Genomic DNA, 21,512 nt, shown 5'->3' on the forward strand with positions numbered 1-21,512 from the left:
TAACACTTGCCGAGCCTATCGGACGCTTGAGCCAGTGTGACCATGGAGCCGGCCCCAGTGTGACTGCACGACATCAGCTGATGATATAACCTGAATAGGAGAATTGAAAACAGCGAAATGCTACGCAGGGTAAATAGCTGAAAATATCTATTAAATTATCTATTACAATTTCATTTTCCCACTGTGCTAGATACTGCCAAGTGTGCGGCTGGCGCTGCAGGTGCCCAAAGCAACCACAACTGCCGTGAGGAGCACCAGTGGAAGTGTTTACGAACCGGATTATCTGGAGGTGGGTCCTCAACTGAGATCACATAGGCAGTAATTCACAGGAACGATCTTAAACCCCCTTTATAAATAGTACTAGCATAATCCTGTAGCCAGAGTTCAATCAGATGAGCCTACTAATGTGGTCAGTAACCATTGTTCTCCTTTTGCAGTCCCTCAAGCCGAAATTCCCGCAGTACGAGAGTCTAAATGTGCAGATCAAGGGCTACGACTACCCGCAGCTGGAGAGCTACCAGAGGTTTCTGCACGGAGTGGCCGAGTACCTGGAATTAGACGTCTCCGACTGTTACGCCCTCCCTCCGCAAAAGACCACGGTGCAGCGACTGCGCCCAAACTCCACGGTCATCGAGTCGGAGTACAAGCTGACCACCTACGAGCGCAACCTGCAGCTGAACAACGTGGATGCGCCGGTGTATCCACAGTTCTTGCGCCTAGCCCAGGCGGCGCTGCCCGAGGGAGTGAGCTTGCGGGTGCAGGAGTACACCGACGACTGCGAGGAGCGGCGCTACGTGCCCGACAAGGAGCTGCTCGACCTGAAGGACGAGCTGGAGCGCATGGGCGGACCCACCAACACCAAGAAGAAGTAGGCGGCGCCTCCGATTTGGCAAACATTTAATGCTAAGCTTTAATGAGTAACCTGTGTAAAGAGTATAGAGAACCTATGAGTAAAACTTTCCTATTTAAAGCTTTGCACTAATTGGGACGGCAATAGTTACAAACGATTGGAAGACGCAGCGCTTAACCGTGGTGTGGTGTACGCCTGGGAATTGCACTATGAATTATCAGACCACGCCGAAGTGGACCACCTTGATGGACGACGAGGAGGAGGAGTTGCCGCCCTTGCTGCTGCTCTTGGGTTCTTCCTCGCGTCGTCGGATGGGCGGCTTAGTCACATCTGCGAAGAAATGATAGGGTCAATGGGGCAAGGATATCGGTGAACTCAACTAATACCCACTGGTCGTAATGGGGTTGAAATCCTTTAGATACTCGTCGTTGGGATGACAGAGCGGCAGGCTGTCTGCTAGTTCCTTCTTAGGATTGGTCAGATGTCGCGCTGCTGGCCTGGAGTAACCATTTCTCTTGGGAGGCATTGGCTTTTCCTTGCGAGGAATCTCCTGTTGAATTAAGAGCATTAGTAAGCTGTCACATCATCGAATGATTTGTTAACTTACTGGCACCACCGCCACTTGAATTGTATCCGAGAACTTGACTTTGTTCTTTTCGGCCGTTTGTGACTTTGCGGGCGTGGCGGGTGCTTCTCCGTTCGTGGGTGCTGGATTTGCCGGGTTGGACAATATGGATGCGGTGGGTTTCTTCTGCAGCAGACGCTTCTGGTAGTCCTCGCTGGTGAGCGAGGGCAGCATGGCGGGAATGTTGCCAGAGACAAGCGGATGCTGGTAAAACTTGGGCTGATAGGACGCCGTCGGCGGAGGAGAAGCTGGCATTGTGCTGAACTGACCCAGCTGGGCGCTCTGATCTGGAATGTTTGAAGGCGGAAGACGAGGAAGTGGACTACTAGGCATGGGCAGACCCACGGTCTGATCCGGCACGTCCTGGGACCAAACATTTCCTGAAATAATGGAAATTTTAAGTGATGAAGGAAATTTTCCAAAGCCTTTCTCCTCACGAACCATTCGGGTGCAGATTCTTTGCGGGCGCCTGCTGCAGACTGTTGGACTTCAAGGTTAGACTCGCCAGCGAAGAGGTTGGTGGCGCTATCGAAACCTTCGGCAAGGGTGGCCTCAGTTCTGGTTTGGGTATGTTGATCTTGATCATCTCAGCGTTGAACACCTTCGACTTGAACGAGGGCAGCGGTGGCACATAGTTCTTCAGGATCTGCTGGTTTTGTGGCTGACCTGCGCCTAGTCCGGTGTCGGGAACTATTGCCGCTCCCTGACCGCGCAACATGTCCGAGCAGGTGGACAGCGAGCAGGCCGACTCTGAGCGCAGGTCGCAGGTCAGGCTGAGATTGCCGTTGGCGCGATCTTCCTCGTGGATTATGGCAGCTGCCTGACTGAAGGCCACCTGGGCGAACTCACTCAGGCTGGAGATGCACTTGGTTAGGTTGTACAGGTCCATGAAGATGTCATAGTCGGCTACATCCTGTGCGATTTCGAAGGCCTCAGCGAATAGGTTTTTGCTGCAAGCAACGAAAGGATTGAGAATACAAAGTGGAATGATTACTTGAGCTCAACTCACCGCAGCAGATAGAAACAGAAGCGGCGCTTCAGATCGTACACCTGATCGCTGAACTCGTCCTTCGTCTCCTCGGAAAGCGTGTGGGCGAATGTCTTCAAAGCTCTGGCCATTAGCTCGATGCGAGGTCGTCGCTGATCCCCGCCGAAGAACACATAGTTGGCTATCTTGTGCAGCGTAATCAGGCACATGGCTCCGTAGGTCTCCCAGTTGAGGGCGGCCAGGACATTGACCGCTCTGTCCGGCTGCTGCAGCCGCAGATACTTGTCCGCAATGACGTCGGCGGTGAGTCCGGAATTGTGAATGTCCCCGCGCAATCCGGTGCCGCCAAAGATGCGCATGCAGGCAAGAGGACCCTGTTCGTACACCAGCAGCAGCAGGCAATCCGTCTGGGCGTAGGTGTGCTTAAAAGTGGACAAATCTGGCTTCCGGCTGAAGGCGACACTCAGCAGCGTTGGCTGGGCCACAAAGTAGTGCGACAAATCCAGCAAGCTGGACGGCGTCACACTCTCGCTGACCAGCTGATGGCCAATGGTGGCCAGGGCCAGGTCGAAGCACTGCAGCACTGATCGCTCGTTGGCCACGCAAAGCATGGCGGAGTCGCAGTGCCAGGCGCACTGATTGGGCACGATCTCAATCTGGTTGGCGTACTTCGTCGACTGCTGCACCAGGTCGTGCAGGCAGATATTGCGATCGATGCTGCCCAGGAAGAGCTTCTCCTGGTCGGGGCTGAAGGCAAAGGAGCAGATCTGGGCGCCCATTGGAATGGAGGTAATGGCAGTGCGCTGCATCTTGCCGGCGGCCAGTTCGTAGGAGCAGATTTCTGCGCTTATGTCGCCCTTGCGGGAAACCTTCTGCTCCAGGGTGATGATCTGGCTCTCGCTGCTCCGCAGGAAGTCCACGCACAGCGGATCGTTCTCGGACCAGCAATAGGCAATCGATTCCAGCTGCAAGCTGAGCAAAGCGATTAGACTGGGCCAAGTAGAGTAGAAGATGCCGCACTTACCCCTTGATCTTGAACACATGTATGTTGGCGCGATCCTGGTCCCTTATCGTTGGTCTCCAGGGATACACCTCGTTCTGCGAGGACTGCGTCCAAACCACGAACAGATCGAAGCTGGCGTTGACTGTGAGGTGGCGGGATAGCTTGCGCTCTGTGGCGCCCGGTATTATCACGTGGAAGATGCGCGGATCCATGTTAGCGATCTTCTCCGGCCCCTGCGAGCGCGCATTAGGCCTCTGCAGATGCACCACCGTCAGCTGGTTGGTATTGTAGGCCAAGACGATGTGGGAACGGGTGAAAAAAGCTGGCGAGACAACGGAGACGGGTGCACAACGAGAAAAGACACAAGCGACAAAGCTGAATGAGTGCCTCGAACAAAACATGGAAAGCCGGTGGATGGTGGATGGGGGAAAGGGGTTGGGGGTTCGCATATTTACAGGCAACAAAACAAGCCAGCAGATTAATTAAAAATTACAATAATTGCATGCCCTGCATGTGTGCGTGCGGCTGTGTTGGTGTGGGAAAGTGCAAATCAAGTCGCACTTGTTGTCAATGCAAATTTCTCCATAACTGCACAAGCAGCGCTCCGCGGAGCAAGGCCACATGCGGCCTGCACTCTACCGAATGGCTGATACCCTGGGCTCTAAGATCACCAAGCAGGGAAGCCCTCCAAACGATTAGGTTTGAAGCTGACAAGCGGCAAAGAGCACAAAGGCCTAAATGCAGGACAGCTAAATTGATTTGAGTCCTTAATTGGGGCTTTTATAGCTCAAAGCTCAAAGTGAATAATTAAATGGCAGCATGTGTTTCTAGCAAGCTGTCTTGGTAATTCGTTCTAATGATGAGGAACCTTTAATTACGCGTGGAATAGCCATTAAGTATTGCGTGATATTAACGCATATTAACTGATTTTCGAACGCTGCAAGTTGAGATGTCTGCCAGTCGAGCTGCACATGCAGAAATGCAATGCGCAAGGTGATTGATGGATGGCTCTAATGCGATGGAGGGCGGGGTGGAGCGGGTGGAGTTACTGGGACTTTCGGAGTGAAAGGGGAGAGCCGCACATACCATCCGTAATGACCTCGGAGGCGAGCTTGCCCACCAGGTACTTCTCGAAGACCATGCGCAGGATGTCGCCCGTGTAGATGTCCACGCAGATGTGGGCGATCAGGCCGTGGGAGAAGAGGAGCAGCACCTGCGCCGCGTCCTGCCACTCGGAGTGGATGATCCTGTGCTGGCGCAGCAGGTCCTCCAGCTTCTTGAGGTTGTCCTTCAAGCGGCCGGTGGACTTGCGACCGGAGTTCTTCAGCACGGCCAGTCCATTGCGACGCTCCGTGTAGTCCCGCTTGGCCAGGCAGACGAGGTCCTGCTGCTCCTGCTCCTTGTCGCGCTGCCTGAGGTAGCGGAAGGCGCCCAGGTCCTGGCTCTTGATCCGCACCACATCCTCGCGCAACGTGGTCCAGAAGTGGGTCTCGCTGAGCAGCATGTTCAGGCTTCCAGTGCATCGATTTGCATGGCGGAATGGGTGTCAACTCGACTCGATCAGCTCGATCTCGATTTGTTGGCGTGTGCCTTTCAAGCTGCTCCAATTGCACTGATTGCTTTGTATCGGGGTTAACTGCGGTGATCTATGACTGCTCTGCGACTCGTTATAAAGTTTGCTCGCGGAATAGCCAATGGATCAGCACTTTGGCCAGGATTTTTCGCTTTAAACAAACTTTGTTTATGAAAATAAAATAAACTTGTTGCTCGAAACACTGCTTACGTTACTAGAGACGGCACTTCGTTACGTCGCTGAGCGTGGTGGCGTGATAGAGATGGACCACAACTGCGATCGCTCACGTGGGTGATGAACCGGGCTATGCTATGTTTTTAGCCCGGATCCGAACCAGGATCTAAATTTTTGAAATTCTTTTTAGAACTAATTCTTTTAAGCAAAATAAAATATTTACAATAAGCTACCACTACTTTCGCAGTGTAGTAGCTAGCCAATAAATCACTTTAACTCAGTTGTGCGAAATCGTATTATATTGGCCAAATCGGCTTATCTCATCTCACAGTCTGGTTTGCCAAGATTAACTATGTTCGAGGCTCTGCAGACGATTGATAAGATAAGATAATGTATGTATTAAATAGGAAACGAGTGGGTTATTTTTAAACAAAATTGTTGTATTTATTGATTTCACCATCAAATCGGATTGCAATCAATTATTCACAGTGGTTTCCTTAGTTCTTTGCTCGTTATCAGTGAAATACGTTTTGCGGGGAAGGTAACTAACTAACTAGCTAACTAATGGACTAAATAAACAGCAATAATAGTATCAATATAGTTAAAGTAATATAGTAGAGTAATGGTAACTAAATCGTATATCGCATTTGAGGAAACTTAACGGAAACTTTTACAGATTACGTATCGGATCGGTCGGCTTTATGTCTATATATATAGCGGCATCTACTGGCAACTGCGGCCGATTCAACATTTTGTGCTTACAACTAAGAAAACTACGCCAGCTCCCTCTCACTCTTTACCTATTTACAATGCACTCTGAGCGAATCGAGTCCTATGTACACTATATCCAAGTATCAACCACATTTATACACTCAATATATATTGTAACTTTAACTAAATAGCAGCCTTTTCAAATTTTGATAACGTTTCCCCTGCGGTGGCATTCCAGATCCTTCTGTAGCATGCAGCAAGTGGGTCTAGATTTGGATGGTGCACTTCGGTCCTGGTGCGTGTTTCCCATTATTGGTTTTTTGTTTCTTTGTTTGTTTTTTTTTTCGATTGGTTGGCTAACGTTCAACGTCTAACGTCTTAAGTCTATCGAGTTCGTTTCATATCTGACTTAAAAGCTAGTTAACTAAGAATTTGCGCTCGTTGGTTTGGATCGTCTAAAAACGAGGGGTAAAATTACACAAAGTTGCAGCAGTCGCGTCTACATATGCACAGATTGGGTTCCTCCTCCAGTCCTTCGAAAGGCATCTAAAAGTCGTAGAACTCGTTCGATTTGTTGTTGAAGCGCCGTGTGAGCACGTAGACGACCGCCTCGTAGGTGGCCATCATGATCGCCGTGTTGGGGATCTGTCGCACCAGCTGCGTGGCCAAGCCTCTGTGGAAATGGGTGGTAGTAGGCACAATTAGTAGGAGAATTAGCGGAGGTAGAGCTCTCATATACAAAACACCTCGAGTGAGCACGCTCGCGAGTGATAATCAAATTAAGGCAAACAAACAGAAATATGCGACGCAAAAGAATTTAAATAGATTTCATGAATTCGTGGGTGGCGCATTATGATAATTCATTAGCTGTAGTGTATATAGTGTACAGTATATTTTATAAATAACATTTTGACATGTCGATTGCAAGTGGGATTCCCTTTGCTTCTGTGGCATTTTCTGATATAATCTATTTCAAGACGTATTCAAGGGAACTACCCGAGCAAGGGAACCCCTCATCTCAAATTGATTGCCTTAATGTCGGATTAAATATTAAATTCCCATAAACTACCCATTCTACCCACCTATAGAGTCCTGCTCTGCCCTCCTCCTTCCAAACAGTGTGCAGGGTCTGCCAGAAGGAGTTGTACTTGTTGCCCTCCTCTCGCAGACGAGTGCGAGCCACTTCGTGGGGGTAGGCGATGCAGGAGGCGATGGTTTTGGAAACGGCGCCAGCCATCATGAACTCCAGGAAGTCGCGGGATCCCTTGGTGTCCGTATGCCGCTGATTCCGCTGCTCCAACTGTTTTGGAAGCAGTTATAAGTCAGAGGGAAACGAGTGCGCATTAAATTCAACTACTTACCAGCTTGGACTTGATAAACTCGTAGATGACAAAGTGCACCATGGTCTCGCAGATTCCGAAGTAGCTGGCCGTGATGCCCTTGTAGAAGGCCGCCACGCCTCCCTGGGCGTAGACCCTCTCGATGCACTGCCGCACGGTCATCTGCACCTTGGAGTTGTAGTCCAGCTGCATCCGCGTCTTCACAAACCAAATGGGATTCGTGGCCGTGGAGGAGACGAATCCGGCACTCGCTGCGCTCATGATGTGCACCAGTGGCGAGTCACGTTCAACAAAGCTGGGGAACAAGTCCAGGCATTAGGAGCTTCTCGGATAGATGTACAAACTAGACTTACCCCAGACTGTTGAGCGTGTTTTTGGTTTGCGAGTAGGTGCAGAAGTAAATGGCACGGGATGGGGCCACGCCCACGAGATTCGGACCCAGACCCTTGAACAGGGCGCGTGGACCCTCGTTCTGGACAATGTGCCTGCAGGAGCAGCTCAATACATTATAGCAACTTGCTGTAGATGGGAGCTAGGATGGACTTACCGCAGGCACTGCACGATGCTCATGGATTTGGGCGTTGTGGATGAGATGCCGCAGTGTGAAATGGCCATGATCTGCAAGGCAAAAACAGGTGAGTTAGTAAATAAGTCCAATCCAGGCTCAAAGGCAATGGAGATGAAGGCATCGCATCGAAGGTGTTCGAGACCGCTCCTTTCGTAGGCATTTGGCGTCGGAACGGACTCGGGCTTAGCTTGTTAGGATGCAGTGGCGGTGGGTTAGATGGGCATGAGAGAATAGGTAAAAGAAGTTGGTACTACCCTACGCACACCCCCAATCACCTGTGGCTGTGATCTGTTACGTAATATCGTTGTGCTTAGCTTACGTCGTTGTTCCGGCCGCAGCAGCTCCGATTGGCCACCGTTCGCCGGTCCTCCGGCATTCTCCGCCAGCCGCGACGGCGTCATGAACGCCGTGGAGCTCTGCAGGCGCGTCTTCACCACCTCCAGGGGGCATGTGACCACGGCACCCACTGTGCCAGCGGATCTGTGCGGATGGAAATGAAATCAAAACATGTCCAGTCAGTAAAATCTCTTCGAAATGCTTATCCAAGCAGGAATAAACCAAAGAAGTTACATTTCCCACTATTTATTCTTTTAGTTCTCTGACTTTTACGTTTCTTAAATTGCTTAAAAGATTTAAATAGCATAAAAAGTACATATATTCCGCCCCATTTTCAATGGCAAATGTTCAACTATGAGTAACACGAAAATAAATCTCATTTGGCAATCAAGCGGGCAGAAAAATATCTATTTCCCAAACTCGTATTTCTTGGATTTGCGCAATACGCCGGCTAAAAATGTGCTTTCATTCCGTGCATATAGTATAGCCGACCAGCACTCGAGTAGCTTGTCCCATTCCATTCCATTTCGACTTAAGTGGTGGCCACCATTGATTGGCTGCATCGGAAATGAGTAGCGTTTTTGCTTAATGCCTAATGCAATGGAGGGGTTAGGGCTGGGAAAATCAGGGAGGAGCGGGCAGAAAGGAGGAGCCGGTGTCCACCAAGTAGCCGAGCGAATTATAGAACATTTTCCATTTCGATGCGTTGCAAATTTCAAGTGCAAGGTCGGTCGATTGTTTAGTGAACTGGGAAAAGGCCTAAGGAGATGCAAATGAAATGTGTGAAGAAATGATTCGCAGCAGTCAGAATTTCTAGTAGACTATTTACCACGGAACTAGCTAATCATGTGGCACCCAGGTGCAGCCACCTTAACCTTGACTTTCGGTTCACACAAGATTAATAACTTGTTTACACGGCGGCGAAAGAGTGCCCCCAAAAATTAATTATACACGACCTTTCCCAAAAAGATAGCCTCTATCAATAGGGTAACTTTGCTATCTAGAAATATTTGGGCACATGTTTGCAGAAGCATAGCTCGTGATCGCCACCTTGTAAATTGGCAGTTGGCAACTGGCAATTGTGAAATTGAATAAGGTACATATAATCGGCGACTATGAGCTCGCGAAAGGAGAAAAGGTTATGCAACTCAGAAGCGGAAATGAAAAGGCAGCGAAAGGAGGGCAGAAGTTTGATCGATGGGCACAGATACTTTGGGGACAGACACGAATGGCTCCCCTAATCCCGGAGCAATAAAATAGTAAAAATAACAACATTTAATCAGCCGTCTGCCTCGTTTGATTTCGCAAATCTGGAGGAGATTGCTGCAATTCCCGGCTATGGGAAATCCGGTGCGAACTGGTTGCGGATTGACCCGGCTCCACGCTCGATAACCTTTGATGCCTGCCAGCGGATGAATTGCACTGACTGGACAAAAGCAGCCTCTTATCAGCCAGCAAGTCCAGCGGGAGCCACGTCCACCGGGCACAGAACAGAGCACTTCTACGGCTGCCTGATCCGCCTCGAATCTGGTATGCATAATGGCTGTGACATAATGGCTCTGCGGCCAGCGGAACCTGCGGCCAATTATCTCAATGGTTGGCCAAACACGTCATATGCTGCCTTTTGGTCACTTCATCTGGATAGCTTCCCTTCCCTTCCCTGATCTCTGCCATTTAGCAATAAATCAGGCAAGAGTGCCAGTCATGCTTGTGAGCTGAGATTAACAGTTCCACAAAGTAGATCGCAGAATAAGTTCATTGGCAAATAGATCCCTCAACAAATATTGGGCCAAGTACTTAGGGTGTTTCTCTGTGGCTCAATGAGTAAGGTTTACATGTGCTTCCAAGTACGTTCGCTCCGATCCGACAGATCTATATATATGCATATAGCTATGCCCGATCGATGGCCTTTGCCGCGCATGTGCTAGAATCGTGCAATTTGCAACCGGTTAATGTGCGATTTATCTGTTCCTTGACATTCCTGCCGAAAAACACACGCGTTGCCGCGATAAGAGCGAAAATTTTGGACCCGCAGACATCGTCTATGGGGTATACGTAAATACAGAAGGGGGAGCACACGTTTGCGGTGTGATAACTCCGCTGGGCAATGCGTCAGCTCTGCTGGGGTGACTTTTGTCCAGCTGCTCGAGGAAGATCCGCCACAACCACCTCACACTCCACAGTAAGACGACTGATAAAGGCGACTTTTCGGAGATACTTTCCTTATCAACGCAAATATAGTACGCGCTTTTCAATGGTTTTTGCGTTTCGCAGACCTGGGCTCCCATCTTATCAATGCCGCTTTTATTTTCACGTTTTTTCTTCGGCTCCTGCTGCTTTTGGCTTCTTTCAGATAGATTACGAAATCTATGGAAAGTTTTCAATGTTATGTATGTATGGGTCAAAGGAATCGAAGGTTACGAACGAGCTCAGTGCTGAGCTGTTAGTTTAACTAATTATAGAATAATGTTTTCCTATTACTTTCGAATAAATCTTGGCACGCGACCTTCTATATCTTTACCGAATTTTCATTCGCATTTCTCGCTTCCGTATAAATATATGTAGATAGATATATTTTTGAAATATCAGAATGTGTGTCTAGATCCAGAGTGTTATAAAAAAGACGCCCTTGACACAATTTCAGCGCGGCAAGTGGTTTAATATCATATCGAGTAGTTTGAAGAATAAAATATACCTTTTCCATTAAAGTTGCTACCTTAAGTTATTCAAAATACAGGTGCATTTTTCAAAATATGCGTACGTGCAGAGAGACACGAATGAAAACCGGAGAATATACTTTTTTTTTTAATATTTTGACCTGGTCGAGAAAGATACAAACAAATTCCAGCCAATGGAAAAGTTTGGTATAATGAAACTATATAAGAAAGCGCGTTACTATATCTTATTTGAACTGCAAACGAGGAATCGCAAGAGCCATGTGCACCTTGTAGCCAGAGTGACATTGCTTTTATCCCCCGAAACCCCATTGAACACCTTGGGTCTGTTGTTTGTTGCATTCCCCACTCGCCTTCAACTGAGTCAGTGTGCCAGAAAAAGTTTATTTGCCTGGGCTGTCTCGCTGAGAACCAAAACAAATTCGAAATCACTTGCCAAGCTCAATTTAGAATTGTATCTAAATGAACAGCAGCAAATATGTAGGAAAACAGAATGCACCATCTATTATTTCTTATATATTATATGTGGGCTGTAGCGAAATCCGCAATATGGTGTGCCAAATCGAAGGTTTTAGGGAATAGATCGGCCATTTCGCAACGCTGCTAATTGTTAATTGTCGGAAATACTCTACAAAACATAGTAAGCTACAAATGGAACGCTTATATTAAAAAGTAAACTGTTTTCTGATCTTAGAACAATGTTAGGTGTGCAGTTGCACTGTGCCTCTTCAACTTATGTAAGCCCCTTGGAGGCCTCTGATGCCCGATTAGATGGATGTCGTTTGATTGTTTGCCGTGCGGCTTACTTGCAGCGATAACAATGCGGGGAGGGGAGCGGAGGGAGGCAAGGTTGTTATGCCTTTCGGTTTGTTTTCCCAACGTGTACCAACACGAGATACCCGGCAAGCGATGACAAGTGGAAGGCGGCCAGAACAACTGGGGTATTAGCCAGCTCAGGTTGCAACGTGCATCGTATTTCCAGGCCACCAAAGTATATACTACGCATATGTGCGAGCAACTCGTTAAATACGGACACGGATACATACGGACATGGGTGGGTGCCACAAGTCCTACGACCAAGTGTGCACTCTGTGTGGTTGCTTCTCCCCCCGTTGATAAGTGGACTTGCACTGCCGGCCGGCAAATTGCCCGCAAAGACCTGATTGCCACTGTGGCGGGGCATTAGAAGTGTCACTCAGCGGAATTATTATGGGGGGTCATGCTATCAAAGGCCTTCACCAAGGCTACGTCGATCAAAAGTGTTCAGAAACGGTGAGCTGTTGTTTTTATAAAGTGGAAATCTGGATTGAAGTCATAGGGGGGAGCGAATATTTTCTGTGATAAAGATATATACACTTGTAAATATAAATATCAACAGAAATAAACTCTTAAAAGCAGAGAGCTGTGAAGCATAAATAACAAAGTCTGTATTCCGATCGTAATCCTCTTGAAATGCGATCGTTTCCCGACTGACCAGGGGCTCGACTTGTGGGCAATTCTCGATCGCTGGAAACTGGTTTTCCGTTGGGAAACGCGAAGAACTGATATGCCGGCGTGTGTGTGTGTAGGGTGCAGGTGAAAACAAAAATAAATTCAGATGCGACGCGTCTAAAAATAGCCACAATAAGAGTCATAAGGGAAACAACAACAAAGCAATTGGTTAGTGCCCCTCCAGGGGAATCGGAATAAATCCAAGTGGACATTGGGACATTGCCTGCGGAAAATGAACCCAGAAATGCGCTGTTTATGGATGTTTGTTGTTCGCTGCAGGCGCGCTTTAATTAATTACATACATATGTTCTGCGTATTTCGCTCACTTCAGCTGCGATTTCACCAGCTGTCATTCCCGAACAACAAATACGTTTATTATAATGAAAAGCACGTGAACGTAGCGTGTTTCCCGAAATTCAGATTGTGTTTTCCCTGCGCTGGCGGCATTTCTTTTTCGGTTTGCTCCGTTTTGGCAGTGGCGCCAAAAAAGTTCAGCTCCCCTTCGTGGGCCAGGCCAAATCTAATCGCAATTGAGCCGTTCCCGCCTCGCAATTACAATTAAAGGCCGGGCAAACCGATTTCGCTCTACGACGATGGCCTGACCTGCGATAAGACGCAGTAGGGAGAACGTCGGGATGGCAGACTCTGGAGCGAGGGCAGGCAGACTTACCCGCCGGCGATCAGGTGGATGAGGGTGTCGGCCGTGTTCTGGGCCATCTTCGTTGTCTTCCCAGTTCCGGATTAAGCTCCACCGAAATGGGCGGTTGGTAGCTACTTGGACGCGCACTTGGTTAACTTGGAACGCACTGTATTGTTAAGGCACTTTGTGGGCGGAGGAGGGTACGGGGCCCCTGGGGGAGGGGCTCTTAGCACGCTGTCCTCTTCCTCTTGCCACTTTCTATTGTCCTTTGAACTTTTGGGGCGTTCGCCTGGCCGCGATTCTCCGACTCTTGTGATTTTCGGCAACGGTTATGCAACTGCAGTGGTTGCAGCGCGGAGCGTTAACTTAACCTACGGTTAGTTTGCGCGCAGTTAAAGTCCGTCGGTCGGCCGGTGCACTGATTCGATTTCGAGCTCGCCGATCCCTAGCGTTTGTGATTTAGCTTTGCAGTAATTTATTTTCGATCCGCTGTAAAAAAAACACGTCCGTGAGAGTGACCGCAATGCGACTGTGGGAACATACCACCGCTGCGAGGAGCCAAGAAAAACGGCCTAAAAAATCCCCACAAAATGGGGAATGCAATGGTTCTGGGCGGAACTTTGAGCGCCATTTTGAGCCACCCTAGAAATTGAAATTTACGCAAAGAAAGTTTAAAAAGCTAATTGAAACACTCGACTAATTGGTGGAAGGCAAAGATAAAGATAGAAAAAAGACCGTATTCAAATTTTGATAACTTCATTTATCAGTTTAGAGGAAAACAATTTAAGTAAGCCATTTAATACTAATACAAACCCAGAAAATGTTTTAGTTTCAAGATAGTTTCTTAAAAACCAAGTACTTGAGTTTACTTGATTATCTGGCAACGCCACAAGTGATCAATACAAATAATTCGGTAACTTTTATACTTTTTATTTCACATCAACTAACAAATCTGAATATGTTTAATATTTGGTGTACTATTCCATCTGATTAAGATCTCTATTGAACACCGTGTATATTCGATGAGAATATTTCAACAGCTTTCGCTTAAATTCTATGTCTCAACAATTGTTTTCTAACCGTTTTTGAAGTGAATAACTGTCTGTTTGTGGATTTGGTGTTTGTGTAGATCAATTTATAATTTCAAAACGATTACAGCGATTACATTGAAGATATTCAAAGCTCTCGGCAACTGAACGAATATCTTGCACATAGTGTTTTTAGGCTTTTGTTTATAAATAATGATTAGATCAAGGTTTACCATTAATAATAATGTCTAAGAACGAAGCATAGAGACAGCAAATGGGTTTGGTAGTTTAATTCTGATGTATTTGTGCGCCAGACACAAGTTCCGAACGTAAAAGGTTGACGAACACGTGCACCGCCGCCTTTCCATGGATCTACTGCGTCCAGCTCCCTCTCCAAGATCCAGATCTCATTCGATGGGGCTGGTGGTGTGGTTGGAATTTCGAAGTGGCCTGCGCTTACTGCGGCTTCCTGAACGACTTGCCGGCAAACTTGACACCAGCGCCGATCTCCTCCTCGATGCGCAGGATCTGGTTGTACTTGGCCAGACGCTCCGAGCGGCAAGGAGCTCCGGTCTTGATCTGGCCGGTGGACAGACCGACGACCAGGTCACCGATGAACGAGTCCTCGGTCTCGCCGGAACGGTGGGAGACCATGGTGCCCCAGCCGTTCTTCTTGGCCAGCAGATGGGCGGCAATGGACTCGGTCACGGTGCCGATCTGGTTGACCTTCAGGAGCAGGCAGTTGCAGGCCTTCTTCTCCACGGCGGTGGCAATGCGCTTGGGGTTGGTCACGGTCAGATCATCGCCCACGATCTGGATATCGGTGCAGCCGGTCAGGTTGGACCAGGCCTCCCAGTGGTCCTGGTCGAAGGGATCCTCAATCGAGACGATGGGGAAGTCCTTGATGAACTCCTGGTACAGGTCGGCCAGCTTGTCGGCGGCCAGCCACTGGGACTTGTCGCTCTTCTCGTTCTTGAAGTCCAGATCGTACTGGCCATCCCTGTAGAACTCAGAGGCGGCCACGTCCATGCCGATCTCAATCTTGCCGGTGTATCCGGCCTTGGCGATGGCATCGCTGATCAGGTTCAGAGCCTCCTTGTTGGACTGGATGTTGGGGGCGAAGCCGCCCTCATCGCCCACGGCGGTGGCGTCCAGACCGAACTTGGCCTTGATCACGTTCTTCAGGTGGTGGTACACCTCGGAGCCCATCTTCATGGCCTCTGTGAAGCTGGTGGCGCCGGTGGGCAGGATCATGAACTCCTGCATGGCCAGCTTGTTGCCGGCGTGGCTGCCGCCGTTGATCACGTTGAAAGCGGGAACCGGCAGGATGATCTCCTTGTTGCCAGCCAGATCGGCAATGTGTTTGTACAGGGGCACGCCCTTCTTGGCGGCTCCGGCCTTGGCCACGGCCAGGGAAACGCCCAGGATGGCGTTGGCTCCGAACTTGCTCTTGTTCTCTGTGCCGTCCAACTTGATCATGAAGTTGTCGATGGACGCTTGGTCAACCACATCCAGATTGGCCTTGATCAGCTCGGGGCCCAGGGTGTCGTTCACATGGCCCACGGCCTTCAGCACCGACTTGCCATGGTAGTTGGCCTTGTCGTTGTCGCGCAGCTCCAGGGCCTCGTGGACGCCGGTGGAGGCGCCGGAGGGCACGGCGGCGCGGAAGAGTCCCAGCTCGGTGGTCAGGTCGACCTCCACGGTGGGGTTGCCACGGGAGTCGTAGATCTGACGGGCCTTGATCGCTTTGATGGTCATCTCGTTGCTGTCACTGCCAAAAACAAAGTCCAAAAGGGCGAGTTAGTGTCTGCTATCAGGGCTTTCAATCTAGGCATGGTGTTCTATCAAATAGCTGACCACAGATGAAGCCATTTAGAATTATAGGAGGAATTGCTCCAGAATATTCCCGAAATCCCTGCCATTATTAAATACACTTAACACTCATTCAAATCTAAAATTGTCCCAAATTGGCAGTTAAATGATATGTTGGTCAGTGAATTATTCGGAAATATGGTGAAATGGGAAGTGAAAAGGAAATGGGAGATTTGTAAAACGAAGTTGAAAGAGGACACATGACATACTTTGTGACTTGGTTTTCAAAATATGGCTAAATTTTTGCAAAGAACTATAGCTGTGAGCATGAAAGTCACTTGCAATTTGAGCGGTAAGTGGTGTAAAGTTATACATATATCCCCATTCGGGTGTGACTTTCTCCGCGGAATAATGTCGAAACGCCCCTCCTGCGTTTTCTATATTTAATTTGTCTTCAGATTTCAGTTAAATATTTCTATAATTATTTAGAGTCACTGACACGGGCGGCATTTCCCGCTTTTCCGCTTTCTCAGTGGGAGAGTTTTCAGTTTGCTCTCGCCGAACAACCGAATGACCTCTAAGCTACTTTTAAAGGTCAGACTCAAAGTGAGGCGTCCAGCGAAGCCGAAGTACGTGGAAAAGTTGCAAAAAACGGAAGTATCTCTCTGCAGCGATACAACAAATGGCTGTCAATTGAAATTATTAGATTTGTGCAATTAAATCGATTGGAAATATACGTGAACGAGCCACTTGAAAATTTGCACAGCACCATTTGTTAGATAATCGCGCGGAAATCGCTCGCAAAAAAACGATCGATTTTGAAGCCCTTGGATTGGGGGTGATCTTTATGAAGTTCGCAGATAAAACAATTAAATATTTTCCCTAATCTGGACGCACAAGCACACACCAAGTCTAGCATTATACATACCAAGTACTTTTGCGGATCTGCACAAATTTAAATCCAGATGAGAGCTGGCTGACTGCTGATTTGCTTCTGAAACGCGGCGCAACGCTTGCCGATTTATTCTGGGGAATTCTGGGGAGAGGCCAGCGCAGACGCAGAAACTTCATGCTAGTGGTGGAAGTCCTCCAGAAAACTGAAGCGGTCCAAGACATGGCTTGAATGTGTCAAAGACGGAGGCGATAATGCTATCAATTTAGATCTTGATAAAGGAGTAAAATATATCAGTTTAAATATTTATTTCCTTACATAAAACTATAACTCTGTTGCAAACTACATATATGATAAATTATTATTAATAGATTTTAAAAGCTCAGCTCAGGCGATGTATTTTCGCCCATCTCTACGTGTTGAAAAGAGAGGGACACTTACATTTACTCTCTTTTTATATGTATGCGTTTCCAGGTGCCCGCCGGTTTTCAGTGTGGGGGTTCGCTTTCCCTTTTTTGTTGTTTTCCCTGGTACGTTTCCTATATTTTTTGGGGAAAATTGACCTTCGCACAAGGTTAGAATAATCGGGATCCACACGTAGCTGTGGATTGCATGTCTATCTACATAATATTAAATGCTCTCGTTAATAAAGCATAAACAATCAAATGGCATCAAGAGAAGTGTAACAACCAATGGTAATGAAATGTTCCCGTGTTTTCTGGACAATCGGGTCATTCAAAGTCACATACTTGTGGTTAGTCACGCTTTTTAGCTGTCATAAATAAGAACAAATAAATGCAAAGCGGATTTTAAAAATCGTACGATTATGTTTATAGCAGCACAGCACAGCTGATCGGGCAAAAGTCGAATATGTGTTGGTTAACATTGCCGCCCACACGCTGTTAGTCCTTTAAAACATTTTTTGCATTATCAAGATTATTTTGTAATATAAAACAAATACTGCTTAGACTAAATATCATTTTTCTGTTATTCTTTTTTAAGCTTATCTAAATAATAAAAATCGTAAGCACATAAGAATATAAAAAGGGGCAAAAATAATTTGAATATTTAAGTTCTTTACAGCTACTGTTAATTCAACTTTAAAGACCAGGGCTGATATGGGCAGTGTTGGTAACGCTCGACTTGACCATATGTCTTGAAAGACACACGCGGATTTTTTGTTTGGAGTTTTCAAATCGGAAAAGTAACTTTAAAATGAGCGCGACCAACACAATAGTTATGCCTGGCGAGCGGATTGCGGCCATTGAGGAGCTGGCCAAGAGCAAGCGGGTGATCCTCGGACCGGGACTGCGGCGTCTGGACGACACGGTGGTGGCCAGTAAGGCGGGCCCACTTCGACACAAGGAACCCGGCACCTTCTGGGTGGACAACTACCAGAGGAGGTACATCCCTGCACGCGGAGATCTGATCTTGGGCATTGTGCGAGCCAAGTCGGGCGATATGTACCGCGTGGACATCGGAGCAGCGGACACAGCCTCCATATCGTATCTCGCCTTTGAGGCGGCTACCAAGAAGAATCGCCCGGATTTGATCCCCGGCGATCTGATCTACGCGAGAGTCCTGAATGCCAGCGCGGACATTGAACCAGAGCTGGTCTGCGTCAACTCGGTGGGCAAACGTGGCAAACTGGGCGTCCTCACCGAAGGATTCTTCTTCAAGTGTAGCCTGAATCTGGGCAGGATGTTGCTGCGGGAAAACTGCCCCGTTCTCGCCGCTCTAACCCGGGAAATGCCCTACGAGATCGCCGTGGGAGTCAACGGCAGGATCTGGGTGAAGGCTCATTCCCTGAAAGAAACCGTTGCCCTCGCCAATGCCATTTCGGCGCTGGAGCAATCGGGATGTGCGGAAATCGACAAGATATGCGGCAATCTCGGAGACTTCCTGCAGACCTAGGTTTAGTTCTTAGTTTACTTACTTTTATATTAAAAGAAACGGTTAGCCAAACTACTCGGGTTGAATTTTGTTGTGAGTGTTGGCGCAAAGGCAGAGTGTTGGAAGCCCTGATTCGTTTACGTAAAAGAAACTATCAGAGATGAGCAGATGGAAGAGCTTTCGTAACACAGATTTAGCCCTACATGTTGTCTTAAGAAAGATTGTACTACCCATATCTAGCTACCAAAAGGTATTTTTATAATATATATAATCATTCAAAAACCAAGTACAAATAGGGAAATAAGTCAGATAAGGTGACTACTTTCCGCAGTCACTGCGTCACCTCTGGTGCCCACCAACAGCTGATCGATCAGACCCGCTCGCAGTGATTTCTGTGTGGGCAAGAACAGGTTTCAGTGCCTTACGTTGCGGCGAGGACAAAGGTTTCTTCGACCCAGCTGTGCAATACAGAGCCAACGAGATGACCTTCCTGGAGTTTCTGCTGCTCCTGCTCGTGCTGTACTATGTGGTGTACGTGCTCCTCTGGATCCTGCTCGACTGCAATGTGGCCCTGTGGTACAAGTCCCGTTTCGGAGTCTCGCTGTCGTCGATGCGCGGGCAGGTGGTTTGGATAACTGGTGCCTCGAGCGGAATAGGTCGCGCTTTGGCGCTCAGTTTGGCCAGGCATGGAGTGAAATTGGTGCTAAGTGCCCGGCGACTGGAGCAATTGGAGCAGGTGCAAGAGGAGTGCCTAGCTGCAGCTCGCGGACTGCTGGCCACCAAGGACGTGCTGGTCATTCAAATGGATATGCTCGATCTCGACGAGCATAAGACGCATCTGAACACGGTGCTCAATCACTTTCATCGACTGGATGTCCTGGTCAACAATGCTGGCCGATCCCAGCGAGCCAGTTGGACCGAAGTGGAGATCGAGGTGGACCGGGAGCTGTTCGAGCTGGATGTCTTCGCGGTGGTCCACCTTAGCCGCCTGGTGGTGCGCTACTTCGTGGAGCAGAACGGCGGTAGAGGACACATCGCTGCCACCTCCAGCATCGCCGGCTTCAGCCCAGTGCCATTTTCACCAACCTACTGTGCCGCCAAGCACGCCCTTAACGCCTACTTGCTCTCCCTGAAAGTGGAGATGCGCAAGCTGGATGTGTCGCTCTTCGCACCGGGACCCATTGCCACCGACTTCCTGCAGCAGGCCTTCACGGGCTCGCAGGGCGGAAAGGTGGGTCTGAGTACGGTCAATCAGAAACGGATGACGGCCCAGAGATGTGGCGATCTGTTCGCCGTTGCCTTGGCCAATAAGATGGATCTCACCTGGTGCGGCCTCTTCCCCGTCAATCTCTTGGCCTACTGCGCCCGGAATCCCACGCTGAGCAAGATCCTGGCTCAATTCATGACCGAGAAGACGCTGAACAAGATTCGCGAGGGCAAACTGTGAGAACGACTGCGGTGAGCCTCGCCCCTTCCCTCTCCCTGCTCCAAACGACTCTCAGTCATCTTTTATACTGTTGTATAATGCTTAACTATATACTAAAATATATAAATATGTGCACAAGATTACGCTGAGAGTGCGTTTCAATTGCGATAATCTTCACAGGCACAGTGGGATTCTACAGTTCCTCCTATTCAATTGGTGAGCAATATAATGGTAAGCTAATAATCAAATGTCAATTTAAGATTTATGAATTCTAAAATATTTTAGTTAACTTAAGTCATTAACCAGTAATTTAGTAATCTATCATGATTGGAACTGGTTCAGCTGCATACATTTTTCTGCCATTATATTAAACACACTAAGGTGGCTAGTTAAAGCAGCTCCTCCCACATTATAATGATTTGTCAAGACTGCAGATTACCTTGCATTATCTTATATTTATCTACTTGATCCACCAATCTAATCTAATCTTTTCCTAGCGCTGCCTTGACGTGCGCTGGAATCTTGACTCGTTTTCGTTTCGCCTTGGTTATTGCAGTCTGCTCAACTCCTTTGAGCTGTGGCTTCGCCTTGTGCTTTTTGCTCTTCTTACAGGACAGTGGATTGGGGTTCTTGGGCCCTTTGTGCTTCTTGGGTTTGACTGCAGTTTCAGCTGGCTTCAGTCCCTGCTTCTCCTTCATGTAGTCGATTTTCTCGACCTGTTTGCCCAGCATTAGGTTTTTGGCCCGTCGTTGCACCCACTTCTTGGAGGCTTTAGATGGGGCTTCCAAGACAGGAGTGGCTTTGTGCAGATAGAGCAGACAACGTCCGGGAATCTTGCGAAGACTCTCCTGCAGCAGACGATCCTGCGAGGCAACCACATAGCGATTGTCTTTGGTCTGATAGGCAAGTAATATGTTTATAACCATAGCATACTAGAAATCAAGTAGTTCCCAATTTACCATCGATTTAATGCATTCGGAAGCCGGTACTGGTTTACCCTCGTGGCCGCATTTGTGGACATGAAATCGCTTAACGATGGATGTGGCTCCAGTGAGAGGAGCGCCTAGGGATTCCGACTCCAGGATAACACATTGGGTTGTCAGTAGCTTAACGCCGCACTGGAAGTACTTCTTTATCTGCTCATCTATGCCAATCTTTTGCTAAAAGTTAAAAAATAACTATGGATATCAACAAGTGGTAAAGATATAAGCAAAAACCAACCTGCAGGGCTGCCTGGCAAAAGGTGGCATCAATTAGCACTTGGTAGGGTTCCCGGTAGTCGAAATTGCTGGCAAAGAACACCAGAGTTTTGTGCGACTTCTTAAAACGAGATATTTTCATGATATTTGTGGGTAGTCACTAAGTTTATCAAATGAAAACAAAAACAGCGTGCAAGTGCAGTGTTGAACAGCGTTCAAGCTCAGCTGTTCTCGCCTAACAGACTGCGTGCGCACAGCAGCTCTGTTGTAATGTACAATCTGCTGTTA

General features: G+C 48.1%; 7 protein-coding genes across 9 annotated transcripts; 3 read left to right on the top strand and 4 right to left on the bottom strand.

Moving 5' to 3' along the window:
• The first annotated feature begins 22 nt into the window (after nt 1–22).
• Nucleotides 23–970, top strand: LOC6617396 (39S ribosomal protein L48, mitochondrial). The gene is made up of 3 exons (XM_002041685.2): nt 23–129; nt 191–289; nt 438–970. The coding sequence occupies exons 1-3, from the start codon at nt 118–120 to the stop codon at nt 870–872; spliced, it is 546 nt and encodes a 181-aa protein (XP_002041721.1). The 5' UTR covers nt 23–117; the 3' UTR covers nt 873–970.
• On the bottom strand, nt 881–5,254 carry LOC6617397 (WD repeat-containing and planar cell polarity effector protein fritz). Its single transcript, XM_002041686.2, has 7 exons — nt 4,553–5,254; nt 3,488–3,788; nt 2,485–3,435; nt 1,917–2,425; nt 1,458–1,855; nt 1,241–1,400; nt 881–1,180 (listed from the first exon to the last, which is right to left on the bottom strand). Exons 1-7 carry the CDS (start codon nt 4,968–4,970, stop codon nt 1,068–1,070), a joined length of 2,850 nt encoding a protein of 949 aa, XP_002041722.1. The 5' UTR covers nt 4,971–5,254; the 3' UTR covers nt 881–1,067.
• Nucleotides 5,255–5,632: 378 nt separating this feature from the next.
• On the bottom strand, nt 5,633–13,503 carry LOC6617398 (mitochondrial carrier protein Rim2). 3 transcript variants are annotated; one of them, XM_002041687.2, is made up of 7 exons: nt 13,005–13,503; nt 8,108–8,312; nt 7,812–7,882; nt 7,618–7,749; nt 7,286–7,559; nt 7,007–7,224; nt 5,633–6,597 (listed from the first exon to the last, which is right to left on the bottom strand). In XM_002041687.2, exons 1-7 carry the CDS (start codon nt 13,049–13,051, stop codon nt 6,471–6,473), a joined length of 1,074 nt encoding a protein of 357 aa, XP_002041723.1. In that variant the 5' UTR covers nt 13,052–13,503; the 3' UTR covers nt 5,633–6,470. The 3 variants fall into 3 exon arrangements, with proteins under 3 accessions (XP_002041723.1, XP_032577199.1, XP_032577209.1); XM_032721308.1 differs by having other exon boundaries at nt 8,087–8,312; nt 13,005–13,502; XM_032721318.1 differs by lacking the exon at nt 13,005–13,503 and having other exon boundaries at nt 8,152–8,304.
• A 380-nt stretch (nt 13,504–13,883) lies between these two features.
• Nucleotides 13,884–16,945, bottom strand: LOC6617399 (enolase). The gene is made up of 2 exons (XM_002041688.2): nt 16,743–16,945; nt 13,884–15,773 (listed from the first exon to the last, which is right to left on the bottom strand). Exons 1-2 carry the CDS (start codon nt 16,928–16,930, stop codon nt 14,459–14,461), a joined length of 1,503 nt encoding a protein of 500 aa, XP_002041724.1. The 5' UTR covers nt 16,931–16,945; the 3' UTR covers nt 13,884–14,458.
• An 889-nt stretch (nt 16,946–17,834) lies between these two features.
• On the top strand, nt 17,835–18,671 carry LOC6617400 (exosome complex component RRP40). Its single transcript, XM_002041689.2, has one exon. The coding sequence runs from the start codon at nt 17,922–17,924 to the stop codon at nt 18,618–18,620; it is 699 nt and encodes a 232-aa protein (XP_002041725.1). The 5' UTR covers nt 17,835–17,921; the 3' UTR covers nt 18,621–18,671.
• Nucleotides 18,672–18,983: 312 nt separating this feature from the next.
• On the top strand, nt 18,984–20,168 carry LOC6617401 (dehydrogenase/reductase SDR family member 7). The gene has a single exon (XM_002041690.2). It carries the CDS (start codon nt 19,081–19,083, stop codon nt 20,044–20,046), a length of 966 nt encoding a protein of 321 aa, XP_002041726.2. The 5' UTR covers nt 18,984–19,080; the 3' UTR covers nt 20,047–20,168.
• A 100-nt stretch (nt 20,169–20,268) lies between these two features.
• LOC6617402 (rRNA-processing protein UTP23 homolog) lies at nt 20,269–21,426 on the bottom strand. Its single transcript, XM_002041691.2, has 3 exons — nt 21,247–21,426; nt 20,985–21,185; nt 20,269–20,921 (listed from the first exon to the last, which is right to left on the bottom strand). The coding sequence occupies exons 1-3, from the start codon at nt 21,364–21,366 to the stop codon at nt 20,508–20,510; spliced, it is 735 nt and encodes a 244-aa protein (XP_002041727.1). The 5' UTR covers nt 21,367–21,426; the 3' UTR covers nt 20,269–20,507.
• Nucleotides 21,427–21,512: the final 86 nt, after the last annotated feature.

This window comes from Drosophila sechellia, chromosome 2L (assembly GCF_004382195.2).
Source record: "Drosophila sechellia strain sech25 chromosome 2L, ASM438219v1, whole genome shotgun sequence".
NCBI lineage: Eukaryota > Metazoa > Arthropoda > Insecta > Diptera > Drosophilidae > Drosophila > Drosophila sechellia.

Bases quoted from the DNA above. Each gene is read 5' to 3' on its own strand.
- LOC6617398 (XM_032721308.1), bottom strand. From the start codon at position 13,051: ATGGCCCAGAACACGGCCGACACCCTCATCCACCTGATCGCCGGCGG. The intron at 7,750-7,811 runs GTAAGTCCATCC...CTGCTCCTGCAG, and splicing joins AGCATCGTGCAGTGCCTGCG to GCACATTGTCCAGAACGAGG. The intron at 7,225-7,285 runs GTAAGTAGTTGA...CTTCCAAAACAG, and splicing joins AGTTTATCAAGTCCAAGCTG to TTGGAGCAGCGGAATCAGCG.
- LOC6617402 (XM_002041691.2), bottom strand. From the start codon at position 21,366: ATGAAAATATCTCGTTTTAAGAAGTCGCACAAAACTCTGGTGTTCTTT. The intron at 21,186-21,246 runs GTTGGTTTTTGC...TTTAACTTTTAG, and splicing joins TTTGCCAGGCAGCCCTGCAG to CAAAAGATTGGCATAGATGA. The intron at 20,922-20,984 runs GTAAATTGGGAA...CTTGCCTATCAG, and splicing joins CCGAATGCATTAAATCGATG to ACCAAAGACAATCGCTATGT.
- LOC6617401 (XM_002041690.2), top strand. From the start codon at position 19,081: ATGACCTTCCTGGAGTTTCTGCTGCTCCTGCTCGTGCTGTACTATGTG.
- LOC6617396 (XM_002041685.2), top strand. The intron at 290-437 runs GTGGGTCCTCAA...CTCCTTTTGCAG, and splicing joins ACGAACCGGATTATCTGGAG to TCCCTCAAGCCGAAATTCCC.
- LOC6617399 (XM_002041688.2), bottom strand. From the start codon at position 16,930: ATGTCTTGGACCGCTTCAGTTTTCTGGAGGACTTCCACCACTAGCATG. The intron at 15,774-16,742 runs GTATGTATAATG...TGTTTTTGGCAG, and splicing joins CAGATCCGCAAAAGTACTTG to TGACAGCAACGAGATGACCA.
- LOC6617397 (XM_002041686.2), bottom strand. From the start codon at position 4,970: ATGCTGCTCAGCGAGACCCACTTCTGGACCACGTTGCGCGAGGATGTG. The intron at 1,401-1,457 runs GTAAGTTAACAA...TTAATTCAACAG, and splicing joins TTCAAGTGGCGGTGGTGCCA to GAGATTCCTCGCAAGGAAAA. The intron at 1,181-1,240 runs GTGGGTATTAGT...ATTTCTTCGCAG, and splicing joins TTTCAACCCCATTACGACCA to ATGTGACTAAGCCGCCCATC.
- LOC6617400 (XM_002041689.2), top strand. From the start codon at position 17,922: ATGAGCGCGACCAACACAATAGTTATGCCTGGCGAGCGGATTGCGGCC.